Genomic DNA, 13,670 nt, shown 5'->3' with positions numbered 1-13,670 from the left:
TTTGAGACAGTGCACATATGAGTACAGGGCGGGGCACAGGGAGAGAGGGAGAGAGAGAAGCAGACTCAGTGAGGATCAGGGGGCTGAACACGGGGCTCATTCCCAGGACCCTACCCTGAGATCATGACTTGAGCTGAAGGCAGACGCTTAAATAACTGAGCCATCCAGGTGCCCCTTGTTTCTTTTTACCATTTTTAGGTTAAAGTGTTTTGTATTGTACAAGTATAGCTACTTCTCCTTTTTGTGGTTCCAATTTACTTGAAATATTCTTTTTCATCCACACACTCTGAGCCTCTGTGTGTTAAAGGCTAATGTGAGTCTCTTGTAGGCAGCGTATAGTTAGATCTCTTTTAAAAAAAAAAATCCATTCACGTATTCTTTTGATTAAAGAATTTAATGTGTTTACATTTAAAATAATTATTGAGAAGAATGTACCTTCTATTTTGTTATTTGTTTTCTTTATGGTTTTGTAGATCTATTGTTTCTTAAATCTTTACCTTCTGTCTTTTTGAGTGTGTGTTTGATGTCTTATGGTTTCAATATGCTTTGACTTCATCATGTTCTTATGTACAATTACTACAGGTTTTTCCCTTGTGGTTACCATGAGGCTTAAGTAAAATATCTTAAAATTGTAACACTCTATTTTAAACCAATATCAACTTAACTTCAATAGAATTCCTAAGCTTTATACTTCTACTTCTCCTCCCTTTCACATTTTAGGTTATTGATGTTTTCGTTCATATGTTTTTATATTGTGTAACTAATAACAGATGATTGTAGTTTGAGTCATTTTTACTCCATTTTTTAACTTTAAAACTAGAGTTGTAAGTGAATTAAGCATCATCCTTACCATCCAATTTTGATCATATACTTTACCATCAACAGTGACTTTTATATTGCCTTCTTATGATGTCAGCTAAGTATTATTTTATTTCTACTTAATGAACTCTGTTTAGCACTTCTTGTAATGCAGGTCTAATGGAGATGAATTCCCTCAACTTTGGTTTGATCAGGAAAATCTTAATCTCCCCGTTTCTGAAGAACCCCTTCACCTGGTATATTTTGCTTAGCTGACAGTTTTCTTTTTCTTTCAACATTTTGAATATGCCAACCCATTATCTTATGGCCTGAAAAGTTTCTGTTGAAAAATGCACTAATTATTTTATGGGCTTCCCTTGTAAGTAACTTCTCTCTTCTTTTGCTGTTTCTCAAATTCTTGTTCGATCTTTGACTTTTGACAATTTACTTGTGGTGTGTCTCAGTATAGCCCTATTTGAGATCATCTGGGCATCTTTGATCTGAATCTCTATTTCTCTCTCCAGGTTTGGGAAATTTTCAGTGATTATTGTTTTAAATACACTTTCTGCCCCTTTCTCCCCTTTTTTCCTCCTTCTGGAATTCCCATAATGTGAATATTATTTCTTTCCATTCTGTCCCATAAGTCCTTTAGGCTTTATTCCTTCTTTTTCATTCCTTATTCTTTTTTATCCTCTGAATAGTTTCAAATTCTGCATCTGCCAGGTCGCTGATTTTTTTTTTCCCTTCTGCATAGCCAAGACTGCTTTGGATGCTCTGTATGGAATTCTTCAGTTGAGTTACTATATGCTTTAACTCTAGGATTTTTTTTCAATTTATTTTTTAAAAGATTTTATTTATTTGACAGAGCACAAAACAGGGGAAATGGCAGAGGGAGAGGGTGAGGGAGAAGCAGGCTCCACATTGAGCAGGGAGCCCGATGCAGCGCTTGATCCCAAGACCCTGAGATCATGACCTGAGCCAAAGGCAGATGCTTAATCAACTGAGCTACCCAGGTGTCCCTGTTTTTTTTTTTTTAATTGTTGCTCTTTCTTTGTTGAACTTTTGAACTTCTTGTTTTGTTCATGCATTGCTTTCCTAATTTTGTTGTCTATGCATTCTTGTAGTTCACTAAACCTAGAATTATTCTGAATTCTCTGACCATTCATAGATTTCCATTTCTTTAGCATCAGTTATTAGAGAGCTTTATTAGTTCCCTTTGGAACTGCCATTGATGGGTTTCCTTTGCTGATTGTTTATGATCCTCGATTCCTTATGTTGGTCTGTACACATGTGAGTAAGTGTTCTCTTCCAGACTTTGCAGTTTCGCTCTGGGGAAGATAGTTCCTCTGCAACCAGCTCAGTTTTGGTGTTTTGGCTGTGTCTGCTGGTAGTGTCTTTGGGCATGTGGGTCCTGCTCTTAGGGTATATTTTAGACCTATTTAGACCTTAGAACTGTTCGAGTTCTAAGGCCGGTGGTTGGAGGATGGGTGTGTGGACCACTACTGAGAAGAGCTGGATAGGACAGCTGGCTTGCTTTCTTACCTAAGTGAAGTTGTAGGATGGGCTGGATTCTCAGGTCAGGCTTATTAGGCAGGACTGGCTACTATCCTCAGCAGGAGTAGACCTATGACAGCTTCCCGGCTCTGGCAAGGGCAGGGCGCAGGATGAAACCCAGGGCCTGCACAGCTCACTGTTTGTGGACCTGAATGAGGCAAAAGCAGGCACTGAATGTCACGGTCAGGTGACGCTGCCAGTTTTGCTCTGCAGACAGGAAGAGTCATGGACCCTACCCTCTGTTCAAGTTTCACTCTAAGCAGGGTTGTCACACAGGCCACCTAGCAGCCCTTGTGCTGTGGGAAGACACCCTGGTCGGGCAGTCGGGAAGCTGTACTCAGCAATCAGGTGACGAATGAGTGGGTGGTGCCTTGGTTTCCCTGTTGGGTTCAGTGGGAGCAGCAGCTCCAAGGTTGCTAATGCTCTTCATTTCTGGTCTTGACTCCAGTCAAGCCAAGCCTCAAGTTCATGTCCGAACAGGACTACTGTGTTTACTCTGGTGGTAATCAGCTCTGCCCACCTACCTCCCAACTTGGGAGTGGTCCGGTTAGGTAGTGCCCTGGTGTTCTTACCAATCCTCCCTGTCAGAGGGAGGTGGATAGAAGCCATATTCCACAGCCGGTAGGGCCATGACTCATGCTCCTCTCTTGGCAGGACTGGAAGGGTTCACTTATGGCAACTCGCAGATTTGCCCAAAGAGGCTCCCTGGTCAGGAGTGGCTGTGAGTCTTGACCCATCATGGGTGGGGCAGTGAGTGAATTGTGCTGCCTGGGCATAGCCCAGAAAACCTCGAGGGTGGGGGGGGAGAGTAAGAGCAAACAAAGATGGTGTCCCCTGGCCAGTGTTCCCTGAGCATCTCTGCAGGCCTCTAGATGTGCGCCAAGCCTGAAGTCCGCCCGTTTGGCCAAAGATCCAGGACAAACAGGCCTCTTTCACAGCCATACCAGGGTTGTGCCTCAGTTGGCTGTCCAGTTCCCTGGGGGTGGGAGCCTTCCAGGGACTCTGACTGTTCCCATCCCATAGGACCCAGGAATGCAGGCCCTTCCAGCCACCAGAGCCAGGCCATCACGGGGCATTTTGTGAGTGGCAGCCACAAAAGTCCAGGCACCAGACATTAAAAACTGGGGCACCAGTTTTTACACAGCTCCCCTCTGGTAGATGCTGTCGCTCTGGAGTGTGAACAAGGGAGAGCATGAAGGGACAGGGTCTGCCGTCCAAGGGAAGGGTTGCAGGCTGTCCTTTGAGGTGTATTTAATGAGAGGCAGCTGTGCTGATAAGCTCACAGGCCTCTTTCACATATGACTGAGCTACTGGGTCTGGCACCCCTTGCTGTGCCCTAAGGAGGTAGCTAGTGAGGAACCCTCTCTCTTTGGGTTCTGGCCTGGAGGACCACTAGCCGAAGCCCCACGAGACACCACAGTCGGGTGATAGGGATGGGTTCCCGGGTGGCAGCCATAAAAATCAAGTTACCAGACAAAGAAATAAGCTCCTTTCTGGAAGATAACCGTGAAGTAGAAAATGAGGCAGAGCTAGAGCCCGAAGATGGCATCCCCTGGTCGCCACTCCCTGAGGGCACCTCTGGAGGCCCCTAGATGCATGCCAATCTGGAAGTCTGCCTCTTAGGCCAAACCTCCTGGACAAGCAGGCAGGTCCCATTCTCAGAACGGATGCTGATAGGGGTGCCTGGGTGGGGGGCAGGGCTCAGTCAGTTCAGTGTCTGCCTAAAGGTTCAGGTCATGGTCCTGAGGTCCTGGGATCCAGTCCCATGTCGGGCTCCCTGCTCGGCAGAGGAGTCTGCTTCTCCTTCTCCCTCTGCTCCCCACCCCCACCGACTTGTGAGAGAGCTCACATGCTCTCTTCTCAAAGAAAATCTCAAAAGAAAGACTGCTGGTGTATTTCAGTCTTCCTCTCTGCTGTGCTGTAGGAATTGTACTTCTCCAATAACTCTGTCTCCAATTTTTATGGTCCCTTGGGACCCAGAAATGCAAGCTCTCTCCTCCCTATGCCCAGCCTCTAGTGTCAGGCTCTCAAAGGGTGTCCTATGGGCAGCAGGCATAATAGGTCCCCAGATGTCAAAACTAGGGCACCAGACAAAGACTGAAGCCTTTGATTACTGTGTCTTTTCTTACTGTGTTTGGGTTTGAGGAGCTTGGGATGAGGGATTGGGGGAGAAGCAAGGGCAGATAAGGGACTCTGGCAATACTCTTCTGTCCTTGAAAACAAATTTGAATTCTCTGGGGGGTAGTTTTGGATACCTTCTAGGATCTTCAGCTCATGCAAAGTCTCACCCCTTCTGGAAAAACACAGACTGCCAACTTGCTTAGGTTTTCAAAATCTGATTGCTAAGCCATCTCCAAGTGGTCTCTCTATGAGGGTATTTAGGTTTTATAACCACTGGTTGAACCCCAATTTCTCCACTGTTTTCAAGAATGTTTGGAGCAGGCAAATAAACTACCCAGAGCAGAACACTGCTGTCGCTGGCACTCTGCAGTTTGACCTGGAAGTCTTTCTTCATGCTCACACTTCTCCCTTTGTTGTTGCATTTTTGTTTTGTTTTGTTTTTTTCAGCAAGCGCAGTGTAGCCTGGATCTTCGACACATCACGGTGGTGGAGCTTGTAGGTGTGTTCCCGACCCTCATCGGCAGGATAGGAGCAAAGATCATGCCTCCAGCCCTAGCCCTGCAGCTCAGGTAGGTGGAAGTCCTGGCCTTAAATTGTACCCTTACAATGTACTTTTTTTGGGATCATGTTCCCTGATTTCTTGCTACTCAGTATTAATTCCACGTAACCTTCAATGTTGAGTTGCTTGTAGTCTGAGTGTTCTAGGACCATGCTAACTGGCATGGTGCTGCACGTGCGCATTTATCAGGTGGTGGATAATTTCCCGTGTTGTCTTCTTCCCCCTTTAACCAAGGGGCTATGCTTTGTCTTTTCTTTGTCTTTCTTTCTGCTGGGTGGGGTTGGCGTGGGTAGGGAAAAGGCTATGAAAAGGACTTACGCAATCCTTTGTGCTATTAGGAGAGCAGGCATCCGGTTAGCTTTTCCAGGCTTGGCCTCTTTTACCTCCGTGCTTCCAGGGTACTTGTCAATACCCCCATTTTAACAACTATATTTTCCTTTGGTAACATTTAACAAAGCTAGAATCGTGGTGCTCAGGCTCGGAGTCATGGTGCCTTCAAAAAGCAGAACTCAACAGCCAAAAGGTAATTTCAGAACAATCCCAAATATTTACTTGCCTCTCTTGACTACTGTGAAAAGGATAATTAGGCTAAAGCAAAACTGCTCAAAATCTTCCTTTCTCACCCATCCTTTTTCTCCCACAGTGCAAGGAGGGCTACGTGTTCATAGTCCACAGTCACTACTCTTCAAAGTCCTTCGGGGCCAAGGCTGGTGGTGGTCCCACCACCCTGTAGAGTCAACATTTAGAACACAGGAATTCCAGGTTTTTGCAAAGGGGTTGGGAGAGAGGACAACAAACCCTACCCCTCTTCCATGCTTCCTCATGGAAGCATAAGATTATTCTCTCCAAGTCCATTGGCTAGAATCCATCCCATGATTGCAACCAAACTTCAAGGCAGGCTGGACAGTGCAGCCTTTCCATATTCCCAGAAGAAGAAAATGAAAGAGGACTTGAGTCCCAGCTTAGATGTTCCAAGAGATTCACAGAGTTCCCTTGGGAGAGTGTAGGAGAGAAATACATCCTTAGCCAGTGACACAACAGATTATTTAACATGCTGTTTTCCATCTGCTTTTTGGCAACCCCCCTCCATGTTTGATTTCTCTCTCCCCCCCCCAGAAAGAGCACCCCATCCATACTAAGATCAAAAACTCAGAGGGCAAGGGAGGGAAAAAATGAAGATATCTGAATAATCTTTAGTTGGCTGAAAGAGGGAGAAGGTGGGGTATACTCAGAACCTTTGGGATATACTTTTTTTTTTTTTTGTCCTGCTGCATCGGCTAACACCTCTCCAAAGGTGACACTTACGAGGTCACCCCAAGATCCCCTCAACATTTGCTATCCAGTACCTAGCACAGTGCTTGGAACCCTGTTGGAGCTAAGTAACTGGAGCAAATGACTCAAAAGTAAGACAAAGTTAAAGTTACTATTTCCAGGGGTGAGCAGAGCTTCTCGGAGTGTACTTGGAGTTCTCTTTCAAGTTGAAAACCATAAACCTAGGGAGAGGACTATGTTGACATCTGAAAATGTATAACAAAAAATCCCAAAGTATGTGTTGGAAGCTGTTGGTAATTTAGAACTACTGGCTCACACCCTGTGCTCATGATTTTTTTACAAACCTGTCACAGAATCTGCTAGATGTTACTCTGTGGATTGCAGCTATACAGAGAGAGGGAATCTGGGTAAAATTCTGATGTGATTTTAAACGACTAGAATTTGAAGAACAGAAAAATCTGATTTAAGTCGTAGACGTTAGGATGACTCTAGAGCTCTGCGGGCTGGGGACGGCCAAAGCAACAAGAAAGTGCATACATGAATTATGTAGTGCTTCTCAAATTGAAGCAGCCTCTGAATCACTTGGAACACTGCTAAAGCATAGAATGGGGCCGCATGCCCACAGTCTTTGCTTCAGTAGGTCTAGGATAGGGCCGGAGGATTGGCACTTTGAGCATGTTCCCAAGCGTGGGCGAAGCCGCTGCTCTGGGGCTCACATCGTGAGAACCACGGGCCTCATGGCTTTACAACTTTGAAGTGGAAATTTTGCAAAGCAGCCTGTAAAAAGAGGGTTAATCATGACTGGGGAGCCGGAGATAGTCCAGGTAGATGTCACGCAGAGAGGATCTGTCACAGGTATTACCTAATGGAGTCAGTGTCAGGACACATGTTCCCTTTATCAGACCGATCAGGAATAAGGGACTTGGCAGGTAGATGCTTTATCTTTTTCCCTTTGAATTCCACCCTAGGGTCTAGTGCAGATGAAAAGAGCCAAATTTGGCTAAGAATAGAAAGCATGAGAGAACAGGAGATGCAGAATGCCTGGAGAACCTAAAAATTCTCTTGTCTGGGTAGAATACTACTTTCCAATAGCACTGAAGCCATCATGAAGCAATTGACAGGCAGCAGCAATACCTGGTGTTGCAAAGTTCCCACCTCCCTGTTTCTCACTCTCATGTGTTTTTCTTTAAAGATTTATTTTAGAGGGTGCATATGTGTGGCAGCATGCATGTAGAGGGGTGGAGGGGTAGAGGAAGAAGGACAGAATCTCAAGCAGACTCCTTACTGAGCGTGGAGCCGGGTGCAGGGCTTGATCCCAGGACCCTGAGATCATGACCTGAGCCGAAACCAAGAGTTGGATGCTTAATCTACTGAGTCACCCAGGTGTCCCCAGCGCCGATGTTTTGGAGACCTGAAGGTCTGGGCAAACGCATGTTCCCTAGAGTAACTTTCCAGCAATTGCAAGGGTGATAGGGAAAAAGGAGGCCATTATTTTTATACGCATATTATTTTTGAGTTATAATTGACACTACATGAGTATACAACATAATGATTCAATATTTGTATATATTGCAAAATGATCATCAGACTAAGTCTAGTTAACAACCAGCACCATATGTAGTTACATTTTTTTCCTTGTGAAATTTTAAGATTTAGTCTTAGCTACTTTCAAACACGTAAAATGGTATTATCAACTATAACTGCCATGCCTTACATTAATCCCCATGACTTATTTTAGATCTAGAAGTTTCTACCTTTTGACCCCCTTCACACCTTACCCACCCACTAGTCTGTCCTTTGTATCTATGAGGGTTTTTTTTTGTTTGTTTTAGATTCCACATGGTATTTGTCCTCTGATTTATTTCACTTAGGATAATCTCCATAAGGTCCATCCATATGGTCACAAACGGCAACATTTTCTTGTGTGTGTGTGTGTGTGTGTGTGTGTACCATATTTCCTTTAGCCATTTGCCCATCAATGGACACTTATGTTGTTTCCATATCTTGGCTCTTGTACATAATGCTGGAGTAAAGATGAGGGTGCATATACCTTTTCAAGTTAGTTTTTAAAGTTTTCTTCAGATAACCCCCTAAAGGTGGAATTGGGCCATTATATAGTTACTAATTTTTTGAAAAATATCCATACTGTTTTCCAAAGTGGCTGCATCATTATACATTGTCACCAACAATGCCCAAATGTTCCCTTTTCTCCAGAACCTCACTAATGCTTTTTCCTCCAAGATTTATTAATTTGAGGTGGGGGAGGGGAGGGGGGACAGAGGGAAAAGAGGAGGAAGAGAGAGCATTAAGCAGATTCCCAGCTGAGTGCAGAGCATAAGTCAGGGCTCAGTCTCATGACCCTGAGATCACGACCTGAGCTGAAACTGACTTGGATACTCAATGGACTGTACGACCCAGACACCCCACCAACACTTACTATTTGTCTTTCCAATAGTATCTGTGCTAACAGGAGTGACGTAATACTTCCCTGTGGTTTTGGTTTCCACTTCCCTGCTGATTAATGATGTTGAGATTGTTTTCATGTATTTGATGGCCGTGGGTATGTCTTCTGTGGAAAAACATCTATGCCATTCCTCTGCCCATTTTTAATTTTGTGTTTGTTGTTTTGTTACTGAGTTGTATGTACTTTTTATATGTTTTGGGTATTAGTCTCTTCTCAGATATGAGTTGCAAGTATTTTCTCCATTTTAGTACGTTGCTTTTTCATTTTGTTGATAATGGCCTCTGCAGAAACTTTTTAATTTGATATATTCCCTCTTGTTTGTTTTTGCTTTTGTCGACTTTACTTTTGTGTCAAATCCAAAAAAAGCATCATGGTGAAGATGGATTTACTGACTATGTATTCTCCTGTATGTTAGGGTTTCAGGTCTTCCATTCAAGTCTTTAAGGCATTTTGAGTTTATTTTTGTATACAGTGTATGGCAGTGGCCCAGTTTTCCCAATAATATTTATTGAAGAAATTGTCTTACCCCATTGGAAGCTATTGGCTCTTTCATCATAAATTAATTGGCCATGTGTGTATGGATTTATTTCTGGGCTCCCTATTGTGTTCTACTGTCCTATGGGTCTGATTTTATGCCAGTACCATACTGTTTCAATTATTATGGCTTTGTAATATATTTGGAAACCAAGGAGCACACTGCCTCCAGCTTTGTTGTTCTTTCTCAAAACTTTTTAGCTATTCAGCATCTTTTGTGCTTCTATACAAATTTTAAGGATATTTTTGTTCTGTTTCTGTGAAAAAATACAATTAGAAGAATCTGTATATTCCTTTGGGTAGTATGGACATTCAATAATATCCCAATTCATGAGCATGGAATGTCTATTTTTTTTCCTGTGTATTTTCTTCAATTTCATTCATCGGTGTCCTATAGATTTCAGTGTTCAGGTCTCGTACCTCCTTGAATTTATTCCTAGGTATTTTATTCATTTTCATGCAATTGTGAAAGTGCTTATTTTCTTTCTGATATTTCATTATTATTGTATAGAAGTGCAAAAGATTTTTGCATCCTGTAATGTTACTGAATTCAGGTATTCACACTTTATTAGTGCAATCTTTAAGGGTTTTCTCTTTCTACATATAATATGTCCTCTGCCAATAGTGACACGTGTAGTATTTCCTTCCCAATTGGAGGCCTTTGATTTATTTTCCATTCCTAACTGCTGTGGGTAGGATTTCTAATACTCTGTTAAATAATAGTGGTGAGAGTGGGCATCCTTGTCTTCTTCCTGACCTTACTGGAAAACCTTTAGCTTTTCAACAGAAGTATGATATTAGATGTGAGCTTGGCGTATGTACCCTGTGTTATGTTGAGGTTTGTTTCCTCTGTACTTTGTTGAGAGTTTTCATCCTAAACAATATTGAGCTTTGCAAACAGTTTTTCTGCATCTATTGATGAGCTTATTCTTTTTATCCTTCATTTTGCAAATGTGTTGTAACATGTTAACAGATGTTGAACCATCCTTGCATCCCTGAAAGAAGCCCCATTTGATCATGGTGAATGAACCATTTAATGTATCGTTGAATTCAGCATGCTAGTGTTTTCTTGAGGATAATTGCAACTATGTTCATTAGGGATATTGGGCTTTCCTTCTAATGTCTTCATCTGGTTTTGGTATTAGGGAAATGCTGGCCTCATAAAATAAGTTTGGAAGTGTTCCCTCCTCTTCCATTTTTAGGAACCATCTGGGAAGGATTGTTACTATTGTTTGCTATAATTTACCATTGAAGATGTGTGGACCTGGTCTTCTGTCTGGTTGGAAGTTTTTTGATTACTTATTCAGTATCCTTACTAGAATTTGGTGTGTTCCGATATTTCCATTCATGATTCAGTTTGGGAAAGTTTTATGTTTTTAGAATTATATACATTTCTTCTGGGTTGTCTAATTTGTTAGCATATAATTGCTCATAAATAGTCTATGGTTTTCTGTATGATTTTCTGTATTCTTACGTTATCAGTTGTAACATCTCTTTCATTTCTGATTTTACTTATTTGAGCCCTCAAATTTGAGCCCTTATTTGAGCTAGATTCTTGGTGAATCTAGCTAAAGATTTATCAATATTACTATCTTTTCAAAAAGCTAGCTCTTCTTTCATTGATCTTTTCCATTGTCTTTTTAATCTGTTTTATTTATTTTCACTCTGAACTTTATTTCCGTTCTTCTATTTTGGTCTTTACTTGTTCCTTTGCTGGTTGAGGTGTAAAGTTACATTATTTATTTGATTTTTTCTCTACTTGAGGTAGGCATTTATCACTATCAATTTTCCTCTTAGAACTGGTTTTATTACATTCTATGAGTATTAGTATATTTTCATTTTTTGGTCTCAAACTATTTTGTTGATAAATATAATTTTATTGACTTTTTTCTAGAGAACAAACTAACACATAAAGTACTATATATTTTAAAAGGCCACTAGTCACACGAAACATTCTCCAGAATAGATCACCTATTAGGCCACAAAGCATGCCTTAACAAATTGAAAAAGTGATAGTCATACCATGCATGCATCTTTTCTGGCTACAATGCTATGAAGCTAGAAGTCAACCACAAGAAAAAAATCAGGAAAGACCACAAATACATGGAGGTTAAAGAACATGCTATTAAACAATGAATGGGTCAATCAGGAAATCAAAGAAGAAACAAATGAGAATGAAAACAATGGTTGAAGACCTTTGAAATGCAGTAAACCCAGTTCTATAAGGGAAGTTCATAGCAATACAGGCCTACCTCAAGAAGCATGAAAAGTCTCAAAAAAACCAAATGTTTTACCTAAAGGAGCTAGAAAAAGAACAAACAAAACCCCAAACCAGCAGAAGGAAGGAAATAATAAAGATTTAGATCAGAATAAATGGTATAGAAACTAAAAGACCAATAGAATAGATAAGTGAAACCAGGAACACAACCTAGAAGGTAGGGATGAATACTGAGAAACCTATAACCTACCAAAGCTGAAATAAGAAGAAAGAAAAAACTTGAATAGACTGGTTACCAGCAAAGAAATTGAGCCAGGAATCAAAAACCTTCCAACAAACAAAACTCCAGGGCGAGATATCTTCAAAGGCAAATTCTACCAAACATTTAATGAAGAGTTAGTACCTGTTCTTCTCAAAATAAGGAAAACTTCCAAATTCATTCTATGAGGCCAGCATTACCTTGACACCAAAACCAGAAAAAGACACCACAAAAAAGACAAGTACATGCCAATTTCTCTGATGAACTTAGATACAAATGTCCTCAACAAAATACAAGTAAACTGAATCCAATAATACCTTAAAAATTACTGCAGGGCACCTGGGTGGCTCAGTCGTTAGGTGTCTGCCTGAAGGTTCATGAACCCATAACAATCCTAGAGAACACAGACCATAACCTCTTTGACATCAGCCACAGCAACTTCCTTCTACATATGTTTCTTTTTTTTAAGATTATTTATTTATTTGACAGAGATCACAAGTAGGCAGAGAGGCAGGCAGAGAGAGAGGGGGAAGCAGGCTCCCTGCTGAGCAGAGAGCCCAATGCGGGGCTCTATCCCAGGGCCCTGAGATCATGACCTGAGCCGAAGGAAGAGGTTTTTAACCCACTGGGCCACCCAGGTGCCCCTACATATGTTTCTTGAAGCAAGGGAAACAAAACCAAAAATGAACTACTGGGACCTCGTCAAGATAAAAATCTTCTGCACAGTGAAGGAAACCATCAGCAAAACTGAAAGGCAGCCTACTGAATGGGAGAAGATATCTGCAAATGACATAGCTGACAAAGAGTTAGTATTCAAATACATATAGAACTTGGGCAACTCAACACTCAACAAATTATCTAATTTTAAAATGGGCAGAAGACATCAACAGACATTTTCCGGAGAAAACTTACAGATGGCCAAGAGACACATGAGAAGATGTTCAACATCACTCATCATCAGAGAAATGCAAATCAAAACCACACTAAGCTATCACCTCACACCTGGCAGAATGGCTGATCTCAACAGAAGAGACAACAGGTATGGATGAGGATGTGGAGAAAGGGGAACCTTTGTGCACTGTCGCTGGGAATCAAACTGGTGTAACCACTGTGGAAAATAGTATCAAAAAGTTAAAAATAGAGCTACCCTCTTATCTAGCAATTGCCCTACTAGGTATTTACCCAATCAATACATTTTACGTTTTTGATGTCACAACTACATCTTTTTATCTTTTGTATCTCTTAACTTACTGTAGTTACAGTTCTTACTACTTACATGTTTTAACCTTTTATACTACCTTTATGTGATGAATCCACTAGCTTTTCTATATATTTACCCCTACCAATGAGATGTATACTTTCTTATGTTTTCTTGTTACTCATCAGTGCCCATCCTTTTCAGCATAAAGAAGTCCCTTTACCATTTCTTGTAAGGTTGTTTTAGTGGCGATGGACTCCTATAGCTTGTCTGCAAAACTATGTCTCCTTCAATTCTGAATAATTTTTTTGAATAGACTATTCTTGGTTGGAAGCTGTTTTCTTTGAACACTTGCAATGTATCATGCCACTCCCTTTGGCCTGCAAGGTTTCTGCTGAAAATACATGCTGATAGTCCTCCGGGGTTTTCCTGTAGGTAACAAACTGTTATTCTCTTGCTGCTTTTAAGGTTCTCTCCTTGTCTTAACTTTTGACATTTTAGTTATAATGTGTTTTGGTGTAGATCTCTGGTTTCTTTTTACTTAGAATTCTCTGGGCCTCCTTGATCTGGTTGTCTGTTGCTTTCCCATGTCAGGGAAGTTTTCAGTCTCTTTATCTCTCTCCTCCTTCTGGGACCTCTTGTGTACAAATAATGGAATCATATATGCAAATGTTAGTCTGCTTGGCATTGTTC

At 41.5% G+C, this 13,670-nt stretch overlaps 1 protein-coding gene across 2 annotated transcripts in view; it reads left to right on the top strand.

Moving 5' to 3' along the window:
- SRPX (sushi repeat containing protein X-linked) overlaps positions 1-13,670 on the top strand; it is a 118,171-nt gene that overhangs the window by 99,057 nt on the left and 5,444 nt on the right. For both annotated transcript variants that reach the window (XM_004754891.3, XM_004754890.3), the window contains one exon: positions 4,921-5,042. In XM_004754891.3, the coding sequence (XP_004754948.1) occupies positions 4,921-5,042 (122 nt within the window). The remainder of the gene's footprint in view (positions 1-4,920; positions 5,043-13,670) is intronic.

This window comes from Mustela putorius, unplaced genomic scaffold, assembly GCF_011764305.1.
Source record: "Mustela putorius furo isolate JIRA1106 unplaced genomic scaffold, ASM1176430v1.1 tig00003836_pilon_pilon_pilon, whole genome shotgun sequence".
Lineage (NCBI taxonomy): Eukaryota > Metazoa > Chordata > Mammalia > Carnivora > Mustelidae > Mustela > Mustela putorius.
Note: the sequence above shows the minus strand (reverse complement) of the source record. Positions and strands in the feature narration are given on the sequence as shown.